Source organism: Mus caroli, chromosome 2, assembly GCF_900094665.2.
Source record: "Mus caroli chromosome 2, CAROLI_EIJ_v1.1, whole genome shotgun sequence".
Lineage (NCBI taxonomy): Eukaryota > Metazoa > Chordata > Mammalia > Rodentia > Muridae > Mus > Mus caroli.
This window is the reverse complement of record NC_034571.1, coordinates 29,136,060-29,159,132: the sequence shown is the minus strand read 5'-3', so window position 1 is coordinate 29,159,132 and position 23,073 is coordinate 29,136,060. Positions and strand designations below refer to the sequence as shown.

Sequence of the window (23,073 nt, the reverse complement as noted above, 5' to 3'; positions counted from 1 at the left end):
AGCCTGGACACTGTCTTCACAAACTGTATATGGACCTTTGGCAAGTGGCAGGCAGAGATGATGAGGAATAAGGCTTCCCTTCCCTGTCTCCTGCTACACTATGTGAATACAATAATGCTGCATAAAATATAGCCACGTTAATACACCAAGCAGAGACACACTGCAGGCCAAGAAAGAGAAAATAAAATATGAGCTGTGTCCTAGAGTCTAGGCCTTGAGCTGTTAAGATGATGCAGTGTAGCTAGGCCTTTGGAGCTGGGGCCCAGACTTTGAGGGGAGAGGCCCAGCTTCAGGCCCCACCACAGGGGTGCTACAAATATGCTGTGTACAGCCATCTGTTGCTGTGTTACCTCAACAGAAACTGTGCAGTCGAGAGGATCCAAAGGGAGAGAAGACAACTATGATAATCCATGTCCAGCCTCATGTGGCTGTGCTTTGGGGTCTGAATGCATGCAGCTTTATAGGCACGAGAGAGAGGAAAGGAGAGGCCTGGAACCTAAGAAGGAGATGCACACAGCCTGCACTTATGGCAAGGATTAAAGTAGATGAGTGAAAGTGTTCAGTACTGTGCCCAGACATAGCTTTCTTTTCAGCTCTCCGTGGCTGTTCTTAAATGGGTTGCAGAAACTGCCATCCCTAAAAGCAGACCCTGCATGTATGACCTGGACTATCATTGACTATCATCAGTCTCTTTGCTTTTGGTCTTACCAGTCTGTTCTTACACCATGCTGGAGTGATCTACCCTGTATACACAGATCTGGAGTTTGGAACCTGGTTAAAGAGAGCTTTGGTTTGTTTTCCTTGTCCTGCCCTGCCCCCTGCCTGCCCTTGCTTGGTCAGAGGCCCCATGTCCCACTGCTCCTGCAGAGCAGCGCCAGTGCATGCTGACGCTCTCTTATAGCATTATGGTAAAGATCACTAGCCGGTCTAACCATTTACACACCCAGCCCTCTATTTCAGTGATGCTTTTGAATAAAGGAAAGGTCCTGAGCTTAAATTAGAGGGTTGGTACGTGCTCATAGGGGGTGTGCCACACTCACGGGCACTGAGTTTTTCTGAGCACCAAGAACCTAATAGAGGCTTTTTTCCAATGAGACCAAACACCAAATGGTTTCCCTGGTACTTCATACCCATCTGATATAAACCAGCCTCTGTCAGCTCATCATCTACTTCCCACAGCTACAGGGCTGTTCAGAGCCCCAAGTCATGTATGCCACAAATGAGAGCTGGCCAGAGGCCCTGTTAACACCACCACTGGCAGCTCAGTCTCCCACTCTTGATTAGTATTCAGTGTTCATGTTTCTTGGTTTGCGATTAGTATCTCATTTGCAAGTTGAGCTGAAGTAGCTTAGAAAATAGAATAAGCTGGCAAAATGGTGGTCATGTGACTTGGCATGACCATGGCCAAGTTAATACCAGACTTTGCCAAAAGGCAGGTTTCCCTCCCTCTCCTACCTTTTTGTTCTTATCCAAAGCAATACTTGCTGTGTTTTAGCTAAACTGTTGTTCCTCAAACATCCCTCAGTCTTCCTACCTCCAGGTCACTTTCTGCCTTCTGTGAGCTCTGGTGCCTCTCTGAACCCCTCTATGCTAAAGGTTCCCTACCTCAAAATGGCTTTGTTCACTTCCTCCTGACCCCTCATGAAGTGTTCTGCAGCTTCCTTGCATCTATGGGCCCTTTTCAGTGCTCAGCCCAGCTGCGCATAGACAGAATGCCCACTCACATACCAGCTCTGTACCCCAGGGGAGCCCTTGGCCAGAGTGTATGTCCAGATCTTTGCCTCCCAGTTGTAGAACTGGGAGCACTTTGGGGTCTGTCTCCTGAAATCGCCATGAGTAGAATAAAATAAATAAATGATAAATGAAATACATGATGAAAGTATAAGTAGAATATGTATGTACATGTGCCTGTAGGTATGTCTGTGTGTCCATCCAGCTGTTAAAGGATTATTTTAAAAGATACAATTCTGGTTCTTAGAAATACAGAATGAGTCCTTGCCAAAGATTTGCTAACTGTAAGATGCAGTAAGTGTACTGTTACAATTTTGAGTCAGAAATTCCATAGACATCTCTAACATTGACCGCCACACTGTCACAGGCCTCCAGTCGGAAGTGCCGCAGTTACCTCTAACATAGACCGCCACACTGTCACAGGCCCCCAGCCGGAAGTGCCGCAGTTACCTCTAACATGGCTGTCAGATTAATCAGGATTCCCTAGGTGATTGTCAGTGGTATCCAGGAGACAAAACTTTTTGCCAATGGGCAGAAGTTTGTTTATATGACTAATTCCTATAAGTTAATTTCTATCTGTATGGACTTAAAATAGCCTTTTAGACAAAAGCAAACAGCTCAAATACCACTAAAATTCGAAGTATCTGCTTTTCCATGAATGCTGTCCATTGCTGTTGATGTGTGGCACTAGGATGGGACTTGGCAGCCTTTTTGTCTTTCAGAAACAGACACTAAATAGCCAGACATTAAAAAAAAATTGCTTTAAAAAAATACCCGAGTTTAGTTCCCTGCAGCTTCCACACTGTGCTCCTGTGTCCACAGCACTGAGCAGCCTTCCCACACCAGCCAGCAGCAGACACTGGGATTGAAGTAGGATCTGGAGCTAGTGTTTTAAAAATAGATCTGGAGCGACAGGCTCTTTGTTGAAAATAGACCCACATAAGAGGAAATATTATTCTTTTCCCTCCAGGCAAAGGAACCCAATGCCAGTGTCCTTGTAGGCTGGAATTGGAGGGTGTTTCTTTTGCCCTTCACGGAGGTAACCTCCACCTTTGAGCTACTTTCCCAGACCAAGGAGGAGCTTGTGGGTGGGAGAACAGCTCGCTCACGCTCAGGGCATCCCTCCCTCCCTCCCGCCAGGATCCTCCTGGGGCCTTTGTGCTTGCTTCTCAGTCTCAGTTGCCTTTGGAAGATCACCAGGCACTGTGAAAGTGAACAACACGGGACTCCGTTTTTTACCTTGTAATTGGAGTTCACGTTGAGAGTGGGGTCTGGACTTGGCTCAGTACTAATAGTATGTAACTGCTTCCTGCCTTTGCAGTAAATGTTTCTCTTTTTGCTCTGTTTTGTTGACATTTTATAAAGTGGCTCTGGGGTCCCTGCCGGAAGTGTGGCGGTCAGCTCTCTCTTCAGTTTGAATTAAGGTGTTTTTACCTCCCCACTTTTCTAGCCTCTTGCTTGGAATGTTCAGCTCAGCATTATTTTGGATGTCTTTGTTTAATTATAAGTGATTTTTATCAGCGTAGATTTTCCTTTCAATATAGATTTCTGCTAATAATGGTTCAGCCTGCTGTGAGCTCGAGAACATCTTGTCAGCAATCCCATAGCCTTGGCTTTTTAAAAATATTTTTTTAATTTTATGTATATGAGTACACTGTAGCTGTACAGATGGTTGTGAGCCTTCGTGTGGTTATTGGGAATTGAATTTAGGACCTCTGCTCGCTCCGGTCAACTCCGCTCACTCAGTCCCTGCTCGCTCTGGCCCAAAATTTATTATTATACATAAGTACAGAAGCACCAGAGGCCACCATGCGGTTGCTGGGATTTGAACTCAGGACCTTCAGAAGAGCAGTCAGTGCTCTTACCAGCTGAGCCATCTTGGCAGCCCGTCTTGGCTTTTCTTACCTTTCTCTCCTCAGGATTATTGAGACTCAGAAGTTTCTAACATATCTGCTTCTCAGTCATTGTGATGTTTCATCCTCTCTGTTGCTCTGTCCTGTGACCACCTTTCAGCTGCATTCCTTCTGTGGGGAGGGACAGGGGAGAAGAGCAAGTTAGGCCAGCACCACTGTGACCTCACAGGTCACATTTGCCAAGTGAGACACAAAAGCAGCCTTGCAGTAAGTTGGAATGATAGCAGGCTTCATGGACACTTCTCAACTCAACTGTATTTCAAAGTCACAGTTTTTCCGAGTGCTGTGTACAGTGTTCTCCAGCGCAGCAGAGCTGAGGTGTAGCTTTTTTTTCTCAACTGATATTATATAGCCAAAGAGATTTTAAAATACTCTAAAATGCTCCCATTTTATTCCTTACTCATTCCGTACCGAGCTCCTGAGTCCTCTGGCTGTCCCGGGCTGTGAGGTTTTTCATAATCTCCTTTCCTTTCCTTGTTCCCTGGGCATAATGGCTGAAGTATATGTCTGACCCTGGTTGAGCAATGGCTGGATTACGTGTGGTTCTGATGGACCTTTCCTGTGGTTCCTTATAAGTGCTGAAATCTGAGAGACCCTCAGATGTCCATGTGAAGGTCACAATTGCTGACTCTACTGTAGTAAAAGTTTAACATGTGAAGGTGCTGCTATTTTCTGAATAAGCAAGCACTATTTTTAAAGACCCAAATCTGAAAAGAATTTTTATCAGCATAATACATGCACATTAATTTAAAAAGATTGCCAAGTACTGAAAGGCTCATTGACACCCCTAATCCTCCCTGCTACTCCACCCCTTGTTCTTCCCACTCCCTCCCTCTTTAGAGGTAAGCCTTCCAGGTTAGTGGTTTCTTGGAGTCCATGCCACAGCTCCACCCATGAGCATTTAGTACAGTTTCTTGATCCACCTACTTTAGGCAATATATAGACATAGTGGCTTAGTTTTCTAGGTCTAGCCTCCACACTTTTCCATCACAGTAGTTCAGCCATCTTTGTTAAATGAGAGGTCAGGGTCCTAGTGGCTAGTAGTGTGCGCGCGGGCTTTCCTGTTTGGTCAGAGGTGAAACAGAAGCACTCTGCACTTTCTTGAGTAGTGGACCTGGTCATTCCAATTCTTCTTTTAAAAAAGTTCAGGACAGTGAGTTGGCTCAGCAGCTAAAGACACTCAGACCTGAGCCCTGTGATCTGAGTTCAGTCACAGAAGCTCATGTGATAGATACACACATTTTATTCACACAGATAGATAATTGTAGAAGTTCCCTTCCCATATTAGCCACCTATTCCCCAGACTTATATATAATCTCAAAATTGTTTATTTTTATTGCATAAACCATCCCTCATACCACAGATGTGCTACCAGGCCGGTGGTCTTCTGAGCTGTTCTCATTGATTATCCCAGAATCTCTTTTACTGTTATTGAATAGTAGTAGTAAAACTCCTGTGTCCTCTTTTATTTGATTCATTCCTTCAGTTTAGTAAAGAAAATTCCTAACTGGTTGTCAAACACATCACGGGGAAATCTGTTAAGTTTGTTCTTAAAGCAATTTATAAATTATTCTTAAGCAATCTGATCATGACCTGATTTCTTTTGGAGGTACAGAATAGAGCCATTTAAGAGATTCACAAAATCCAGCCCTTCTGAGTGTGTGTGTGTGTGTGTGTGTGTGTGTATCCAGGAAGGACAGAGGTGACAGACCTATAGTCTAAGCACCCAGCAATCTGAGGTGCTGCTCATCCAGGAATTGGATTCCTGGGTGGACTGGACATGGTGGAGAACATAGGCAATGGCCCAGTTGGGACAGAGAGCTAGCTATGTGGTGTCTGAGTGGCTTAGCCTCAGTTTGAATGAAGGCAGCAGGATTTGTGTGACAACTGGATGAGTGTAGATGATTCAGGGAAGTCAGTGGAGTTGTAGTTTGCATGTATCAGTTAAAAAGGAAAGCCAGGTGTGGTGGTGTGAAGGGGGTGGTTCTGATGCTAAGGACCTGTTCTCCAATTGATTCTTGATCTATCAGTAAAGAAAGTCAGGAACTAATTGCTGGGTTGAGAGGAGGAGTTTATTTGTCATGCTTTGGAGGGAGAAGAAGCCCACAGCCATGTGAGGTCTCAGGAGGAGCCAGGGCCTTTGGCCACTACTACAGGCAGGTGGACAGGAATGTGTGGCAGTGGTTAGGTGGGACTAGCCACTGAAGTTTAGGGCAGGAGGGAGGAGCAGTGATAAAAAATATTATTTAGAGCATGCTTTTCCTGCTGGGAGATAGTAACACCCAGCAATTGTGTCTTAAGGCAAGTTGAGAAGGAACAAACTCTGTGTGTGTGTGTGTGTGTGTGTGTGTGTGTGTGTGTGTGTGTGTGTGTGTGTGTGACATCCATGGATTCAAAGGAACCTGGGAGGAGGCTGGAATTGCAGTTGCCTTCAGTAGTAAAAGCAGTAGCATAAAACTACCTACAACAGTGGTGCACACCTTTAAACCCACCCAGTACTCAGGAGGCAGAGGCAGGCAGATCTCTGAATTTGAGGCCAGCCTGGTCTACAGAGTGAGTTTTAGTACAGCCAGGGATGCATAGAGAAACCATGCCTTGAAAGAAACAAAACAAAATCAAATGATGTCTCTATATATGCCTTTTTCAACATTAAAGGTCTGTCCAGCTCTCCACTGAACCATGGGTCCCAGAGCTATCTGGGCAAGCCACCTGGCCCTAGTGATGGTGAACCTGAAATACAGGCAGCAGTCCCAGCTTCTTTTTGCCTTTGGGTTCACAGAGGTCAGCGAGTTGCATGTAGCAGTGCTTTCTACTCAGCCAGTAGGAGACGGCATCATTCCTGCCCACCTGTTACTGTGATGAAAGCTTGTAATAAGCCAGTTAAGCAGGGTTGCTCCTGGCATCTGTGTAGGACTACCCAGATTGGATTGTGCCTCAGTCTCTGGCTGCTTCAGCCCTGGAGGCTTCCCTCTAAAATAATGTCTGCCTCCCCTGGGCTGTACCTGGGCTCAGCAGACTTTCCCATGAGAGCTAAATCATTATTGGCTCCAGAGACTGAGGATGAAGGGATCTGACAGAGCCTTCCCAAAGCAGGCTGGGGCTCTCGCAGGCAGTAGGCACCTGCACCCAAGGGTGAGTCCTGCGGGCTGAAGTCCCAGGAGCTGCACTGCCGTTTCTGTTTTCTTGATGCAGACAGCCCTTGATCCACTTTTCTCTGTCACACAGGCTGCTGGACAGTGGCCTGCTTTGGTGATAGGCATGGCAGCTCTGTTGGTTGATGTCCATATATAGACCATTGGACTCCCAAGGACATACCAGGTGCAAGGTCTCCTTCATTTACACTCCTGGCCTTACCCATTAGCCATTGACCTTCAGTTTCAGGAGCCGAAATTGGGAGAACTCCCCACTTAGTCTCATGTTATGCCCAAACCACCCATCCTGATAGCTCTACCCCAGCCCCTCTTTTTAAGCTTGGTTTCCTCTTCTCCTTTCCCCAAAGCCATTGCATTTGAAGACACATCTTGGCATTTCCTGGCACCAGACTTTGACTTGGCACATGACAGATAGCTACACTGTAAGTCCTCAGAGTCAGGTTTAGATGCCAGGAGTTACGGTCTCTACCCCTTTCTGGAAGGTTCAGTGTATACACTGAGCCATCCTCTCTCAGTAGCTTCACATGCCAAGCACTTGGTCATCACAGAGCCTGAGTCTCATTTCTGATATGCTTTCTCTTAACCAATGGTTCTCTAGATGGCTGCTTAAAGAATGGAAGGCTCTTTTGTTAAACACCATGCCCCATGATGTGGGGGATCTGGAGGAAGGCCCCGAACTGCAGCACTGTCATGTTCTTGTGACACATCCGCCTGAGTCACATGGCAATTGATGGCATATTTCAGCATGAGGCACTGGGGAGAAGAGACTGGCTAGGGCTTTGGAGTGACGCTCCTGGGGACACTCTCTGAACCCTGTGCTGTATTTGCCCTCGCAGAGATCTGTGTTGGGTGTGAAATGAAGGAGCTAGTGAGCATCCCGTGGCCAGTGGACGAGGCGGCTCCAAGGCTGACTCCTGGGAGACGGGGGCCCTTTAGCACCTGTACTTCCATCCAGGGTTTCATAGGTTGTGGGCATACATTCAGGTCTGTCCTTTTGCCATTTGTCACAGCCCCTGGCCTGTCAGCTTTTCTGGTAGATTTTTTTTCTTCTCCAGATAAATTTCTTTTCATTCCAGCTTTTGAATCGAAAAGACAAGACTACTTTTGAGAAACTTGACTACCTGATGTCCAAAGAAGACAACTACAAGCGAACCCGGGACTACATCCGAAGTCTGAAGATGGTGCCCAGCATTCCCTATCTAGGTATGAGTCTCAGTTGGCTTATTTTATTATTAACTTTCCAGGCAACATAACATGCTCAGGGCCAAATAAGATGTTTTTACAGTTTCTAGTTGAGATGTTTCCAGGAAGCAGCAGGGATCATGGATAAAGAGGTGGTTTGGTTGGCTCCTCGGTTGGAGAAGGCTGTTGATGCTTCCCAGGATAGGAACACTAGTGAGGTGGAAACAAGGCGACTCTGTCTTATGTACCTGGACTCTGAGGGCCCGGGCTCCCGAGCTGTGAAGGCTCCAGGCATCCAGGCTGCAGCCCAGATAGGTCATGATGTTGGTAGGTCATGCTGTCTTGCTGGTTCTCAGATCCTTCCAAACTGGGGGACCTAGGCATAAGCCCTCTGTTATTGTTTTCTCTTCATTATTTGTACGTCTCATAAAATGCAGCAAAAGAAATTCTAGTAACAATTGCTAAAATTTCTAGTTATAAAATACTGTTTTCATTATAGGAATTGGTAGAAGGAGAAAGTTTCTTTAGTTATCCACTAAAAGATACTCTGCTTTGTATCTCACTCCTCTTGGCAAGTGTAAAAATGTGTTTACTCCCGTCAGGCACCTCCTCCTGTCTGCATCTGCACTGTGGTTCCATGCAGTCAGTTGGCTTGGTCAGGCTCAGACCTGTTCTTCTCCACTGCTGTTCACACTGCTTACACTCTCTGTGGTGAACAGCCTCGTGCTGTGAAAACTTGTGAAAGTTTGTATGACTTTGTCATGGCTTCTTAGAAGCATGGGTAACTAGGTCAGCATATGTGTTCAGAGTACATCTTAAAGGTTGTTGTGAAACAAGACAAGGCTCTGCTGCTGCTGCTGCCTTTCCTATTTTGCTTTCTTCAGACAGGGTTTCTCTGGGCAGCCCTGGCTGTCCTGGCACTCACTTTGTAGACCAGGCTGGCCTCGAACTCAGAAATCCGCCTGCCTCTGCCTCCCGAGTGCTGGGATTAAAGGCGTCCTCCACCACGCCCGGCTTGAGTTTGTATTCTTAAATAGGAAACTTTTTTCCTTTTTTCTTTTTTTCTTTTTCTTTTTGGTGGGTTTTTTGTTTGTTTGTTTGTTTGTTTTTTGTTGTTGTTGGTTTTTTCTTGGTTTTTCAAGACAGGGTTTCTCTGTATAGCTCCGGCTGTCCTGGAACTCACTTTGTAGACCAGGCTGGCCTCGAACTCAGAAATCTGTCTGCCTTTAAAATTATTAGTTTTGGGCTGGTGAGATGGCTCAGTAGGTAAGAGCACCCGATTGCTCTTCAGAAGGTCCGAAGTTCAAATCCCAGCAACCACATGGTGGCTCACAACCATCCGTAATGAGATCTGATGCCCTCTTCAGTGCATCTGAAGACAGCTACAGTGTACTTACATTAAATAAATAAATAAATAAATAAATAAATAAATAAATAAAATTATTAGTTTTTAAATTTTTTACTTATTTATTTATTTATGTATATGAATACTCTATTTTCACACACACCAGAAGAGGGAATCAGATCTCATTACAGATGGTTGTGAGCCACCATGTGGTTGCTGGGAATTGAACTCAGGACCTCTGGAAGAGCAGTCAGTGCTCTTAATCACTGAGACATCTCTCTAACTCCAACCTTTCAAAATTATCAGCAAGGAGAGCTTTTTCCTTATTTACATTTTGACCATATTGTGTTATGCAGTTTTGTCATACAAATATTAACTTTTCTGTATACACACACACACACACTACAAAGTCTCACTGTGTAGCCCTGGCTGGCCTTAAACTCACAGAGAACTGCCTGCCTCTGCCTTCCTCATGTTGGGATTACAGGTATATTTGCCTTTCATGGTCCTTGTTAGTTTATGTTGTTGCCCCTTCCCTCCACTCCCCTCCTCTCCACTCCTCATATGCCCTGTTAGAGTTTGTCCATTGAGCTTCCCAAATAATTAAAGTTTAGATTTTGGATTTTCAAAATTGACCACATTATCTTTCTGCCTTTGAATTTACTGCATTTTATTAATTTAGGGTGTGGTTTTTTTTCCACATTTTAACTCCTCTGAAATTAATGATAAAGCAATTGTAATGTTTTTAATTGGCAGTAATATTCTTGGTGATATCTATCTATCTATAATCCGAGACACTTTAACTTGATGGTGTAAGGATACATAAATATATATAAGCATATATATAAATACACACTTATGTATGTATATATGTATGTATGTATGTGTGTGTGTATGTATGTATGTATGTGTGTATGTATGTATGTATGTATGTATGTGTGTATGTATGTATGTATGTGTGTAACTCTTTGAACTCTTTGACCATGGTTTGGATTTAGTATTTTAGGTTGCTTCCTGGCTTTACCTCATGTGAGAGGCCTTGTTTTTATTCTCTCCCTTTCCCTTTCCCTTTCTCTTTCTCTTTCTCTCCCTAACCCCGTGTAGTCATCTCCTTCCCTGTTCTCTTTTTCTGGCTTGCTGTAAGCTGCTGTGTATATATATGTGTGTTTGGTGGCTGTCGCAAGAGAGAACGCATGCTTACGTGCATGGCTTCTGTATTGTGACAAGACTGTCATCTAGAAAGGGGATTGGTACAGAGGTGCCGAGTTGGGGAGGGACGATGGCTGCTGTGTGTTCAGGCAGAGCAGGTGCTCTAATGTCATTTAAAATAGTGGGCTTCCCCCAAGCTCTCTATTTTTTCCTGAGACATGGTTTCATATGTTTTAGGCTAGCCTTGAAGTCATTATGTGGTCAAGGGTGGCCATGAACCTCCCGTCTGCCTTCATCTTCCTACCTCTATCCTTCAAGGGTCATTCTTCTCTAGGAATGATTGTGAGAGCTGTTGTGCTGCCCCTTTGTCTGTGTTGTCTGTCTGTATGACCTCAGTAGCGAAGGCACTGAGGTCGCAGTGGTCAAGCTGACCTAACATTTGACACTGCCCTTTCCCATCTCTGCAACTCAGGTAATCATTTTCCTGCCTGTCCCTTAACAAGTTGCCTGTTGCGTCTCTGTGGATTTTGACTGTTCCTATGATAAGTCTTGGGCTAGACTGTAAAGAAGTGTTGTCTTGGGGCTTCCTAGGTCATCAGGCAGTCTGCTCTGGCCTCTGGGACCTTGGCCACTTGGCTTGTCTGGACAGAAATAGCCCTCCTTGCTCTGGATCGCCTTTCTCTAGCTGGTGCTTCACAGAGGCTCCCTGAGTCCTCTGACTACCTGCTTTGGCTCTGAGTGAGCCCCTCAAGTGGCCATGTTCCTGCCCATTCGGCCTTCAGGTGTCTCCGTTCCCCCTGACACAGTTAAACTACACTTCTCATCTTGAAGCAGAACTACCCTAGCACAGAAGAGTCAGAGGGGAGGAGTAGGGTGTGCCTGTGCACACTGCTTCCTGTTCTCAGGATAGGGTGACCTGGGCATGTCATCATGGGCATAAGAGAATGTAAAGTAAGATCTGCTATCTGCCCTGATGGGGCTGGGCTTCCATCTGCTGTCTGACTGCCTAGCTCAAGCCCTGCCCCATTGGATTCTTTTGAAAACACAACCTGTCTAGGGTGGATGTGTTTATCTAAATGGGAGCAGTTATGTAATTCCTGGAAAGGGCAATACAGGAAAAAAAAATGTTGGAGCCATTTGTTTTCCTCTGGCAGATCTCATTACAGGTCTCTTCCAGGGTGGGAGAAGAAACCCTGGCCAGTCTCTGATGCTCCAGGTCCCACTGATAATGTCTGCTCTCTGCTGCAGCAGGGGTCTACCTCTATCCACAAGAGTAGGCTTCGTTTTGTAACAGTTCTCTTAGCCCTCTGTGGAAGGTTTGATGCTAACCCAGTCTCTGGGCGTGTATGTTCCATGTGAAGATGGCTTCACTGGTCTTCACAGCTGTCCCTAGCCTAACCCTGCTCCTTCATTCCTCCAGACTTCAGAGACAGCCGGCCACACTTTAGTATCCTGAGCGCTCCATAAAGCATGATTTAAAAACCACTGCAGGGCCAGATTGATAGCTCTTGCAGAGAATGAAGATTTGATTCCCAGCACCCACATGGCGGCTCACAAATCCCTGTAACTCCTGTTCCAGGGATTCGGCTTCCTCTCTGGCCTCTGAGGTTACACACACACACACACACACACACACACACACACACACACAATACAAAGGCAGGCAAAACACCTATATACATAAAATAAATTTTAAAAAATTAAAATAAAACATTGAGAGAAAACATTGTATTAAAAGCAAAACCAGACTTGACATTAGTTCTTTCCAGACTGTGAACTAGTACAGGGAAGTAGACTGTTGGTTTGTCCCTGAGTCAGTATGACGGCCCTCCGCTTAGCACTGCTTCTGGTGGGAATGGGAGGGGAGATCGGCTTTACCTCTCACTTCTGAGCCACTGTTTTGATCTAGAGGTATTTGGTTTGTCACTGCTCATTATTTCTTCCAGGAAATAGCTAAATAAAATTAGGAATGTGATGGATTCGAAATGCTTTTGTGCCGATCTCAAAGTACCATAGCAGTGTGGAAAATTGTAATGTCTCAAGGAGCAAAGATCCAGACCTCCTGGCAGCTCTTAGTAGTGGGGATGCAAACAGGGTCCTGGTAAACTCACCCAGACCATGAATGTATGAAGGACAGGTCTAGAGCTTGAGAAACCCTTCCATTTGGAAAATAAAGCATTTATTCTTAAATATAAAATTTGAAGTTTAGAACAGAGGCGAGCTCTTTGCCAGTAGCTGGGTCAAACTGCCAGAAACTAAAAGAACCTTAAAAAACAAACCAGCCAAGGATCTCCCAAATGAACACCTCAGTGGACACTGCATGGGGTCAGTCACATCTCAGACTGGCCCTGAGCACTGGTTGTGTGAGAAGTAAGCCGAACATCGAGAAGGGAGAAGCTTAGGGCACACCTTGTCTGGGTTCCAGTGAATTGGGAAAACCTATTTGGCAGAAAAACTGGCTAGGGAGTCAGGAATGATGGAGAGGGGAGTGTGTCAGAGAACGCGGCTGGATGGGACCAAGGGAATAGATCCCTGAGGGGCTGGACACTAAGAGTGGGGAGCCCAGGCTGTGATCTGGCTGGCTAGGGACAGTGGGGGGCAGGGAAAGTTTTAAGCAAAGTCACTGCTGGGTTTGCATTTTACATACATCTTTGTGACTGTAGCACACTGAGTGGCTTCCAGGGATCCTGGATGGAGGAGAGAAGACCTGCTAGGGGTCATGTGTGAGTGTGTGATGAGTGACTAAAGTTCATAGTACCAGGGGGAGGGAAAGGCCTTTAGAGACAGAGGACTCATCAGAGAGCAAAGCCTTAGACCCAAGGCCAAGTGAATGCAATCCTTATACCTGAGAGAGAGCTACACACACCCTGGTCTTGGTCTTCCAGAATTCAGGTGTGCTTTTGACTGTGTTTCCTCTTATCATAGAGTTGGAAGAGTGAGCGTGGGACTGAGTGGGTGTGTATATGCAGTTAGTGTCAGCAGGGCCAGTGGGGGCCACTTTGCCCCAGACTGAATCTAACATTAACACATCCGTACTATGGGGTGAAGAAGATGACCCCAAATTGACCAGCACTGAGGTGGTCTCTTCCTTTAATGTGCAGCAGAGAAAAATCCACCCACACAAACGAGCCCTGCCTTTTTTCAGTCCCCACCCCATGTGTTTGGAGGATCCCCCAGGAATACTCACTTGTTCCATAGCTCCTGCCCAACAGTTGCTGATCCGCGTGCGTGCCTGGCCCCAGTTCTCTGACTCTTCCCATTCTTCTGTCTAATTGCCTCCTGCCTTCCCAGCCTGGCTTTCTAGCTGGGAATCTTCTTGCTCAGATGGGGCTGCATGTCTTAAGCATAGAAAGGAGATATCAGTGCCACAGAGAAGGTCTGAGTTGGGTCCGAGGAAGATGGGTGATGGGTGAGCTTCTCTTCCCTGCCACTGTGTCTGTCCCCAGTCCTGTCAGGCGGGACTAACTACTGTCCTCTTCCCCTAGCTGAGAGACTGTTTAGACATGTTTCTCCTTCCTCAGGGCAGCCATCCAAGCCTGCTGGGGATCCAGCAAGCAGGAAGGTACTTCCCTCTCAGCCCAGGCTCAACCAGACAAGTGACTTCAAAGATACTTTCCCATGATTTTGTGGTAAGCTGCATATTGCTTTAAATCGCTCCCTTCCAGAATGGAGAAAATTACTTTTATTTTTAGTCTCCAGATTTGTTAGCTTAAAAATTAAATTTCTTCAGGACATTGCAAGAGGCCAATGGATATTACCAAATACCCCCAATTTGTAAATGAGACTACCCAACACTTTTGACTATTGTTTACCCAACCATAGGCCAGATGAATACCAAGTTTAACTGAGCTCATGCTGGGGCTAGGCTTCCACCTAGCCTGAAGGTCCCTTAGTTCACCACTGCTGTTTCCATGGAGATAAACCGGGAGGAAAACACAGTGGTCAGGAGAGGAGCCCTCAAGGCATGTTGGCTCCCAGCCAGGCTGGGACTAGAGGTAGAACTACCATCAGCTCGGCTCTGGGTCAGGTTTTGTCTAGGCTTACAAAATGAGGCAAGGACGCAAGCATACTGCTGTGCACTAGAGAGCATTCTCATGACAAGGACCTGGGGTCTCTCTAGTGAGAAAGTGACATTAATAGTAGTCACGTAATTCATGTGACAGGTGCTGAGTCACCCAATCTTCCCCACCCGTTGCTCTGAGGCACTATTTTTAGCTTATTTTGCAGCTGTAGGGTATGAACCAGGTCAACGATGGAGTGACTCTTAGAGGTTAGATAGAAGGCTATGCCCATTCCTCCTTACTCAGGGCTCACCCAGCCTGCAGGACTCCAGCCTGTGTTCTGCAGTCCTCTGAAGAAGCCCCTGTGGCAAAGAAGCAGGTTCTGCTCTTTAGTTGAGCCTTCACATGATGCCTCAGCCCCAGCCTGCAGCTTGACTGATGTCTCACCCCTAGAGGCAGAGGCATCTGCCTCAGAAATGCCTGTATTCCCACTGCACAGAAACTGTAAGATGATACGGCAGTTCTGGTGTTTTGAGGCACCATTGAGAGGATGAAGGCTGCTGGTCTGTACACTTCACTGTGATGATGCTCTTTGCTGTTCCATCTTTTTGGGAATGAAAAAAGAGCTGTCACTGTGTACTTGCAGGGGACTGTGTAGTAACAGCTCAGTCCCTTCTGGAAGCTGACGTGCAGGGGGACACTCTACAGTGGTTGCCACTTGCAGTTCTGTAAGGAGGAAGGTTTTTGGGGATGATCACTGGGGTCTGGAAAGGCCTAGAAGGTTGCCCTTGAGAAGGGTTGTATCTGTAGACAGGCGTGCCCTGGACTCTGGGCATCTGAGGGAGCCTCCATTCCTTCCTACGTGACCATCCAGAAAGGTTGTGCCCTAGGACAGCACTGGGTACCCACTCTATAAAGTCGCTGTGGAGAGCATCCACATTACAAAGAAGTCTATAAAGTAAAATGTGAAAGTCGCTCTGCCCCTCCCTGAGGCACCATTGCCGGAAACTGGAGTGCACGCCCATCCACACAGTCCACAGCTGTCAGCTGGCCACACCATGGTCCGAGCCTGAGCTTTTTAACCAGATGTGAGCTTTTCATACACATTGTTTGTCCCTTACATTTTCCCCACCCAGAGTCATGGGTTCTCTCTAACGAATGCAGATGTACACACTGTCATTCTGTCCTGTGGAGCCCTCAGATACTTGCGTGAGAGCTCATTTGAGAAGTGTGATGTTTGTTTCCCCCGTTTACAGGTAACATTGTGGGGACACCTGGTCATCTGTGCCCTTTTTTGCCCAGTGGAGTATTCATAAGCGTAGGGACCTCTAGGATGGAGACAGGCTTCATGGTAGCTGCTGTCCAGATACCCCCTGGTCTGCCACCAACAGCCTTTTTTTTTTTTCTCAGTCCGCTAGACACTGCATCATTCTCAGATGTTCAGTCTCCAGCCTAGAGTGTAGGTGTTTCTGAATTCTCCAACAAGTGTTACTAACCCCATGTTTGTTTCCTGGCTATCTGTCCCAGCCTCCTTTCCCTGTATGCACTGCCCATGGAGAGCAGGCTAGCCTAAATGTTTGCCTGGAGCCTGCTTAGCATTCCAGACATTGAGGGGGTGACACTGAGATGTCACCCTTTTGTCACTAAGATGAGGTTGCAGGCCTTTGTCATCTTACAGCTCCCTCCACATGAGCCACCTCCCAGGCTCTCTGCCAGCTTTGCAAAGTCTCCAGGCAGATGTAAACAAGGTACCCTCTCCTATCATGGAATGTCCCTTAGCATCAGGACACATTGCAGCAGAGGGAAGGGAGCATGTCCGAATCAGCTTGTGGAGTCAGTTTCATCATGAAGTTCAGCTACTAGAACATGGATATGAGGGGCAGATCCCAATGGAAGTGTTTTGGGATACAGTGCAGATTAGAAGGATGCTCCATATCTGGGCTAAACTAGATCAGGATATCCCAGCTCCAGAAGACAGGGGACTTGACTGGCTCTATAGTAAGGTACGTATCCATAAGAAGCAGCGTCCTGGGTAAGGATCAGATGTAGCTTGGTTTTGGGATCCGAGAGACTGCAGTTAGCAGACCCTTTGACAGTGGTGGTGGCCAGACGAACTAGCTTGACCAGGATCCAGTTACTTGCTGATGCAGGCCAGCTGTAAATAGTGCCAGAGGTCAGGACTGCTGAGTGTGTAGGGTGTAGAACAGTTGGCTCTTGATTCTGATGGAAGAGAAAGAGAAAGGCAGGGCCCAAGGAACAGGAAATCTCATCCGTCACTGCCCCCTGTTACTCTGTGCCCATTATGCCAAGATAGGGTGTGCAGATGTCTATGCCCTGGCTTCCCGATACCCGGCAGCTGCCCACTCCTGTTGTCATGCATATTGAGGATGAGGCAGTGGAAGCCACATTGTCCCCTCCTTCCCTGGCTGTAGGGCTGTGAGCTCAGGAACCAGACTGACTTGTATACTCAAATTCTGAGTGGCTTGGGCTACACATCACTTTCAACTGTTGGAAACAACTAGAGACATATACATAGAAAGTATGCAATAGATAGGAGATGGCATCAGCCTTAGCCAGAACAAAATATGGCTAGGAAGACCCCAGCAGTGGGGGCCTTCTTGCTTCTCATATCCAGAGAGACCCATAAAGAGAAGGTAGTGGCTGTAGGGTACCACTAGGTGTTGTGTGTAATGACCCAGCTAGATCTGGAAGGGTGGGTGTTCATTTCAGGAGAGGTAAGGGTCAGCAGAGGAGGGTCTGAAGACATGGTGTCCATCGAGCTGGTATCCTGGAGGGAGTGGGGACTCGTAACAGATGGAGTGCTTCTAAACATTTTTATTGATGTATACCGTGCCCGTGATCCCTCCTCCTCTCCTGAGACCCTGAGGATGTCTCTTGCCTGTCACCCCCTAACATCAGAATTCATTCCACCCAGCTGTGCTTGCTCTAAGGTAGGATTGGTGTATATCAGGCTAGCCAGTTGGTTCCTTTGTTTAGGAGTTGCACTGGAATGGAGATGCTGACACTCAGCCTGGATCCCTGTGCTCAGGAATGTTGCCTGGCACTATGGTCCCAGACGGGTAGTGAGAATGGACTGTAGATAGATCCCCAGTGAGAAACCCAAAGAGAAACCCACAGGAAGGGGAGAGAATCGGAGCAGAGATGGCTGTTCCTTGTTTCTTGAAGACTTTCCAGGCAGTTTCTAGTTCCTGACCCTCGTGAGATACCTCTGACCTGTGTGACCTACTTATTCAGCGAGCTGGATCGAGCTGGATCGAGCTGGGTGTAAGATGAAGCCAACTTCATTTTTCCTCCGTGTACCTTTCAAGCCTTCTCTGTGTATATTTTATTTTTTGTTTTTCCCACTCAAGCCTGTCCCCCAGATGAAGCTGAGACTACACAGGCCCTTTAGTCTCTTCAGTGACAAAACCCAGTCCCTTCTAACTGTACCCTCATTCCAGGTGGTTCTGTGTAGAGATCTGTCCCAGACACCTGGAGCCTGGCAAGACACAAGGTGGGCTTCTTTGCTGGGTTTTTGCTAGTCCCACTGCCTCTCCCACCAGCCTAGTATGCTCTGGGCTTGGGATGGGGGTGGGGAGGTGTCTTCTGCAGAGGCCTGGTTTTCATCCAGAGCTTGTGCTGGGTTCAAAAACTCAGCTTGCTCATCCCCTCCCCTCTTGGTGGTATTTGGCTTTCTGTCTGTTTACCCTAGCTCCTGTCCTTGAAGGAGAAATGCTGCTTCCCTACTATGTCCTAGGTTTCTGCCTTGCCCCTGCCCCACCAGGCTGCTCTGGTCCTGGACTCCCCTCCTCCTTGCTTTGGTGCCTGGGACCTTAGACTTGGGATCTAATCTGAGAGTGGTGAGCCCTTTCATCCTGGTATTTCCTGTTGCTTGGCTTGGGGTGAGGGGCCACCTATTCCCGCCCCCCCCCCCAGAGTGCCAGAGGACACTGCCTCATCTGGGGTTCCCCACCACCCCTGTCACTGATTACACAGATCCTAGGAGGGCATTGGCTAAAGTTGCAGAGGCTGTTTCCAGACACTTGTTGCAGAGTGCACTCACACTAGCTCTGGAGTGGGTGATCCTCAGTAGCTGTCACTTTCTCTGAAACCACCACAGTTGGGCACTTTGTACACATATAACAGTGCCCTTTGCCTCCTCTGAGTTCTCTTACTATAGCAAAACTGGGACAGGTCAGGGGTAGAAGATTGGGGGAGGAGGTGGAACCCCAAACACTGAGGTCCTGTGAGCTCACACCACCCTTGCATCCAGAAGCCTGAAGATTGTTTCAGTATTGCTCAAAGTAGCAGCCTTTGAGGGAAGGGCTTCTTGGTACCGCTCAGCAGTGCTATTCCAGAGACTGGCTGAGACTGACACTGAGGGACAGGAAGGAGGAAGGTGGACTCTTGCTTTTTATCCATATCTGCAGACAGGCGAGCACACCAAGGAGAGAGAACTCAGTGCTGTTGGGATGTGTGTGATTGTGGGTCTGCAAAGTCACTGGTGAATGAAGGTCAGAGTATTCCTCTCTGACTGGCCAGAGCCCGGGAGGCTGCCTGGCTGTGTATGTGCACTTACACTCAGGATCCAGAGCACAGTCTCCAGCCTGCGGTTACTGAGCTGACAACCCCCCACTCGGGAGAACAGGCTGTGCATCTATCTCTGCAAACCTCACTCCTTGTCTTGTAACATACCCACCATGTGATCTGAGTAAGACTTGGCTTGGGGACTAGCGAGATAACCCAGTGAGTAAGAGGAGTTGCTGTGAAGGCAGGAGGACCTGAGTTCAAATCCCTAGTACCTACATAAAAGCTAAGCATGGCTACACGTGCCTGTAACCCCAGTCCTGGGGGTTGGAGACAGGCAGACCCCAGGAGCTCATTGGCTAGTTAATCTAACAAAACAGGGAGCTTCAAATGGAGGAAGGCACTGCACATCTTCCCTGACCTCTTCACATGTAACATATATGCGTACATACACCACACCATCATGTGTGCACACATGTGCACACATACAAACGGGGATGTGAGTGCAGGGGTGAGGCTTGGGAGAAACAGTTGGTGTCAGTTTCATTTGGATCTCCAATGCTTTGGGGTGAAGGGGTAGGGCAGGGGGAGGGCTGCTTCACACTGCTCAACCTGGCTTTCCAGACCAGGACTCTGTTTGGGAATTTGGCCCCAAGACCAGGGATTTGGAGGGATGAGCCTTGTTTTCCTCGGCCCTGTTTCTTCACCCCGACTCCATCTATGTGGGAGGTGTGGCTGGCATCTGCACCAAGGTTGGGACATTGTCCTCAGGCAGTGTTCAGCTTCCACAGTCACCCCAACAACTACAGGAGATGGGAACAAGAACTCATGTTGAGTGCCTGTTACCCCATACCTTCTGGGCGATTTCTGTTGGATCATTTCTGGTCCACTCCAAGGCCCACTCTAGTTTTCAGGAAACACTTGACCACTACCCCAGCCTACCTTGGAGGAGCATTCCCATGGCGCTTAAGGACTGCCATGTAAGTCATGGTCCTTGAGCCACGTTTTAGTTCTCTCCACAGACCAGAAGAGATACTTCACGAATTTCTTTCCATCTTTGCGAACCCAAGAGGCAGCATGTGATGTCTTATTCTTCATTTAGGGCACCACCCTTGTTCTTAATGGTGTGGCATTTTTCTTATCTATCAGCCACTTGTGATATCTAAGTTGGTCATAAACATGATCAAGTTTTCTGCCATGGACTTATACCTTCTGAATCTGAATTTGCCTATGGTATGGATATTAATTCTATATTTGGAGTTAACATACATAGTAATGCACAGTCTTGGTCATTTTTGCCCCAATTTCTTCCTTTATGGATTTAGGGCTTCCCATCGTGCCTAGAATCCCCTCCCTGGTCTGTTTTACGAGGAGACAGTTCTGGCAGGCAGTGTGGGAGCCTGTTGCCTGCACTTGCCTTTAAGAAGGTTTGGCCTGGATGATAGAGTAGCTTTGGCCAAGGGAAGGCTGGGAACAGGAAGGCCCGAGCCATAGTTGGGTCCACAGGAACAGCTCTGAGGAGCTCCTGGTGTTAACTGCCTGGCCTATGAGGAGTTGCTTGGGCATTTGAGACTTAGCTAGAAATTGAAGCTTTGCTGCAGAGGGACACTGGCCAGAGGGGACACCAGGGTCCTGGTGTGGGGACCTGATGGGGCATGTATGAGGGTGTGGTCTTGATGACCTCATATGTGCTAGATGCTGCATCTCTTGCTTTTACAACAGAAGCCCTGGGAAGGCGTTGTTCTGGAAGAGCAGCACACAGTGTGGGCGCATCCACGTAACACTGATGGCTTTTATTTGCAGGTTTGTGTCATTACAAGGATAGTCTGTCTGGCAATATATTTTTTAAAAACATAAACGAACAAAACCTCCCTTTTATATATACACAGAACATGCTACATGGTACACTGGGAGAAATGCTGAGGTAACAGGGCAGTGCACCCAGATGTGGACAGTACCAAATGCCCCACACCTCACACACCTGGCACACACACCCCCTGGGAGGGTCTCACCTTCTTGACTTATGTTGCCCCTGGCCTTGCAGTCATCTGGTAACTCTAAACAAGACTCAGGAACAAGACCCAGGAAGCCACCCTGCTGCAGTGCGTCAGGAGCCCCTGATGGCATGGCAACTCATGGGAAGTCAGTTTTTCCTTCGGTGGCCTCATCTTCTGAGGAGATGTAACTTGGTGACAGGGTGAAGATTGTTCCCCATGAGCACAGGACCTCAAATCTGCAGCTGTCTGGGGATCCCAACCTATTGGCAGTGACTTCTCTCCAGTGGGGTGTCTCTGGCAAAGCAGGGTACTGCTTGTGTAGAGGTTAAAATTCTGTGGAGGCTAAAGTATGAATGGAAGGTGCAGAACTGAATACAGGTCTATGCCGCTGCCTCTGTGGCTTCTGGCCTGGCCTTCCCTTCTCAGCCAGGACCTGAGCCCAGACTGTTTCCTGCCCAGAGGCCAACGAATTGTGCCAGAAAGAAAGCTCTGTGTGGCAGAAAAGGAGAGGCCAGGGGAGCAGGGAAAGAGGACTTGACTTCCAGTGAGCAGCACAGGAGGCGCAGGCTGAGGGCTAACTGTACGGAGGGATGCTGAGTCGTCCTGAGAGGGGAAGTGCGACAGTCTGAGGGGAGGTGGGGTTCAAGGAGAGAAGGCCAGGAACCCCTATGTAAGAGACGAGCTTGAGGACATTCTGGGAAAATTCAGGCAGTGCCAAGGACTGTTTGTGAAATCAGGGCTACAATGCCTGTTCTGTCCTTAGACAATGAGACATACATTGTCTTAAGCGCAAAGCTATGGTGCTGGAGTCAGCACCCGAGAACTGAGCAGGAAAAGCTAAGTATATGTGGAAATCCATATGTGTATCTCGACATCCCACGTGTGATGTGTGTCTAAGAGCATACACCTGGTGGCTCGTGTGCATGTCTGTCAGATCTGGCGGTGTTGGCAGTCGTGTCTTTATTAAAGGGACTTAACTGATCGGAAGACTCTGCAGTTCTGTCCTGTCCTGGAACACAAGGAGCTGTTAGGTGTAAAAGAACGCAGTAAGGACAGAGAACACCGTTCATTTCCATCGTCTGACAGAGCCACATTGGAAAGCAGAGTCCTCCAGCCTGAGGTGGGCCAGCGAAGAGCTGTGCTGAGGTCGCACGGCTGGGATGGCTTCTGGCCATGGTGTTAGTGGCCAGGCAGGGAGAGCTTAGTGGAAGGTGTTGGGGTTGGGCCGAATCATCATCACCACCTTCTTGAGTGAGTAAGAGCCTCCTCGGAACTCAGCCCAGTAGACCCCGTCCTGGTATCTGCTCCGGTAATGGCCCCCACGGTACCAGACCCCATTGAGGTTGGAGTGAGCACAGGCGTTATACCACCATCCTCCCTTCTGATAGTGGGCACAGTTTCCTGTAGGGAGAGAATGGTGTCAGGCATGTTTAGAAGGAAGTGGGTTTGCCCCATCCATAGTGTGTGTGCTCAGGGTCTTTGCAGAACCCTCAGTAGGAGGCCTGCCTTTGCAGCTTAGCTTTGTAAGCTGATGGTAGATTACAGATAGGCAGCTTTGCCTCTCCCAGTCTCTGTGTTCTCCACATTAAAAAGGACAAGAATAATGCCCACCACACAGGACCGCTGTGAGGATAAATGAGGGCCATGCTTAGCCCTTGGCCTGGGCTCCACTCAGAGGTGAAAATGGAAGTGGCCTGCTGGGGGCTGAGGAAAGGGAGAACCGCTCTCTCTGACAGGGTTAAGAGATGAAAGGGCTGGAAAAGACTCTTTCACAATGGTGAAGGGAGGGTTTAAGATGAAATGCCCTCCTTGGCCTCCCTAGCCTGAATTCTATCCAGATAACTTTTTGTGTTATTTTGTAAAAGAGGGCTATTTCCATGAAACCCTTGGCATTATCACATGGTACTGCATTCTACTGCCAAGGACAAGCAGTTCACTAATCAGAAGTGTGGGCAGGGTGCAGGCAGGCATGCTGGGGCATGGCAGGCATGCTGGGGCATGGTGTCCCACAGAGGGAGGACAAGAAGAGCCCAATCACCTGGACTTAGCTGGGGTCTGGTCCTAAGAGGCATCCCT

The 23,073-nt window shown here is 47.7% G+C and overlaps 2 protein-coding genes across 4 annotated transcripts in view; one reads left to right on the top strand and one right to left on the bottom strand.

Annotated features, from left to right (window-relative positions):
- Ralgps1 (Ral GEF with PH domain and SH3 binding motif 1) overlaps positions 1-23,073 on the top strand; it is a 245,190-nt gene that overhangs the window by 109,525 nt on the left and 112,592 nt on the right. For all 3 annotated transcript variants that reach the window (XM_029474030.1, XM_029474029.1, XM_021182377.2), the window contains exon 8: positions 7,873-7,999. In XM_029474030.1, the coding sequence (XP_029329890.1) occupies positions 7,873-7,999 (127 nt within the window). The remainder of the gene's footprint in view (positions 1-7,872; positions 8,000-23,073) is intronic.
- The window catches only part of Angptl2 (angiopoietin like 2), a 31,938-nt gene continuing 29,639 nt past the window's right edge, over positions 20,775-23,073 (bottom strand). The window contains exon 5 of the mRNA XM_021182385.2: positions 20,775-22,398. Coding sequence (XP_021038044.1) covers positions 22,199-22,398 — 200 coding nt within the window. The 3' untranslated portion in view covers positions 20,775-22,198. The remainder of the gene's footprint in view (positions 22,399-23,073) is intronic.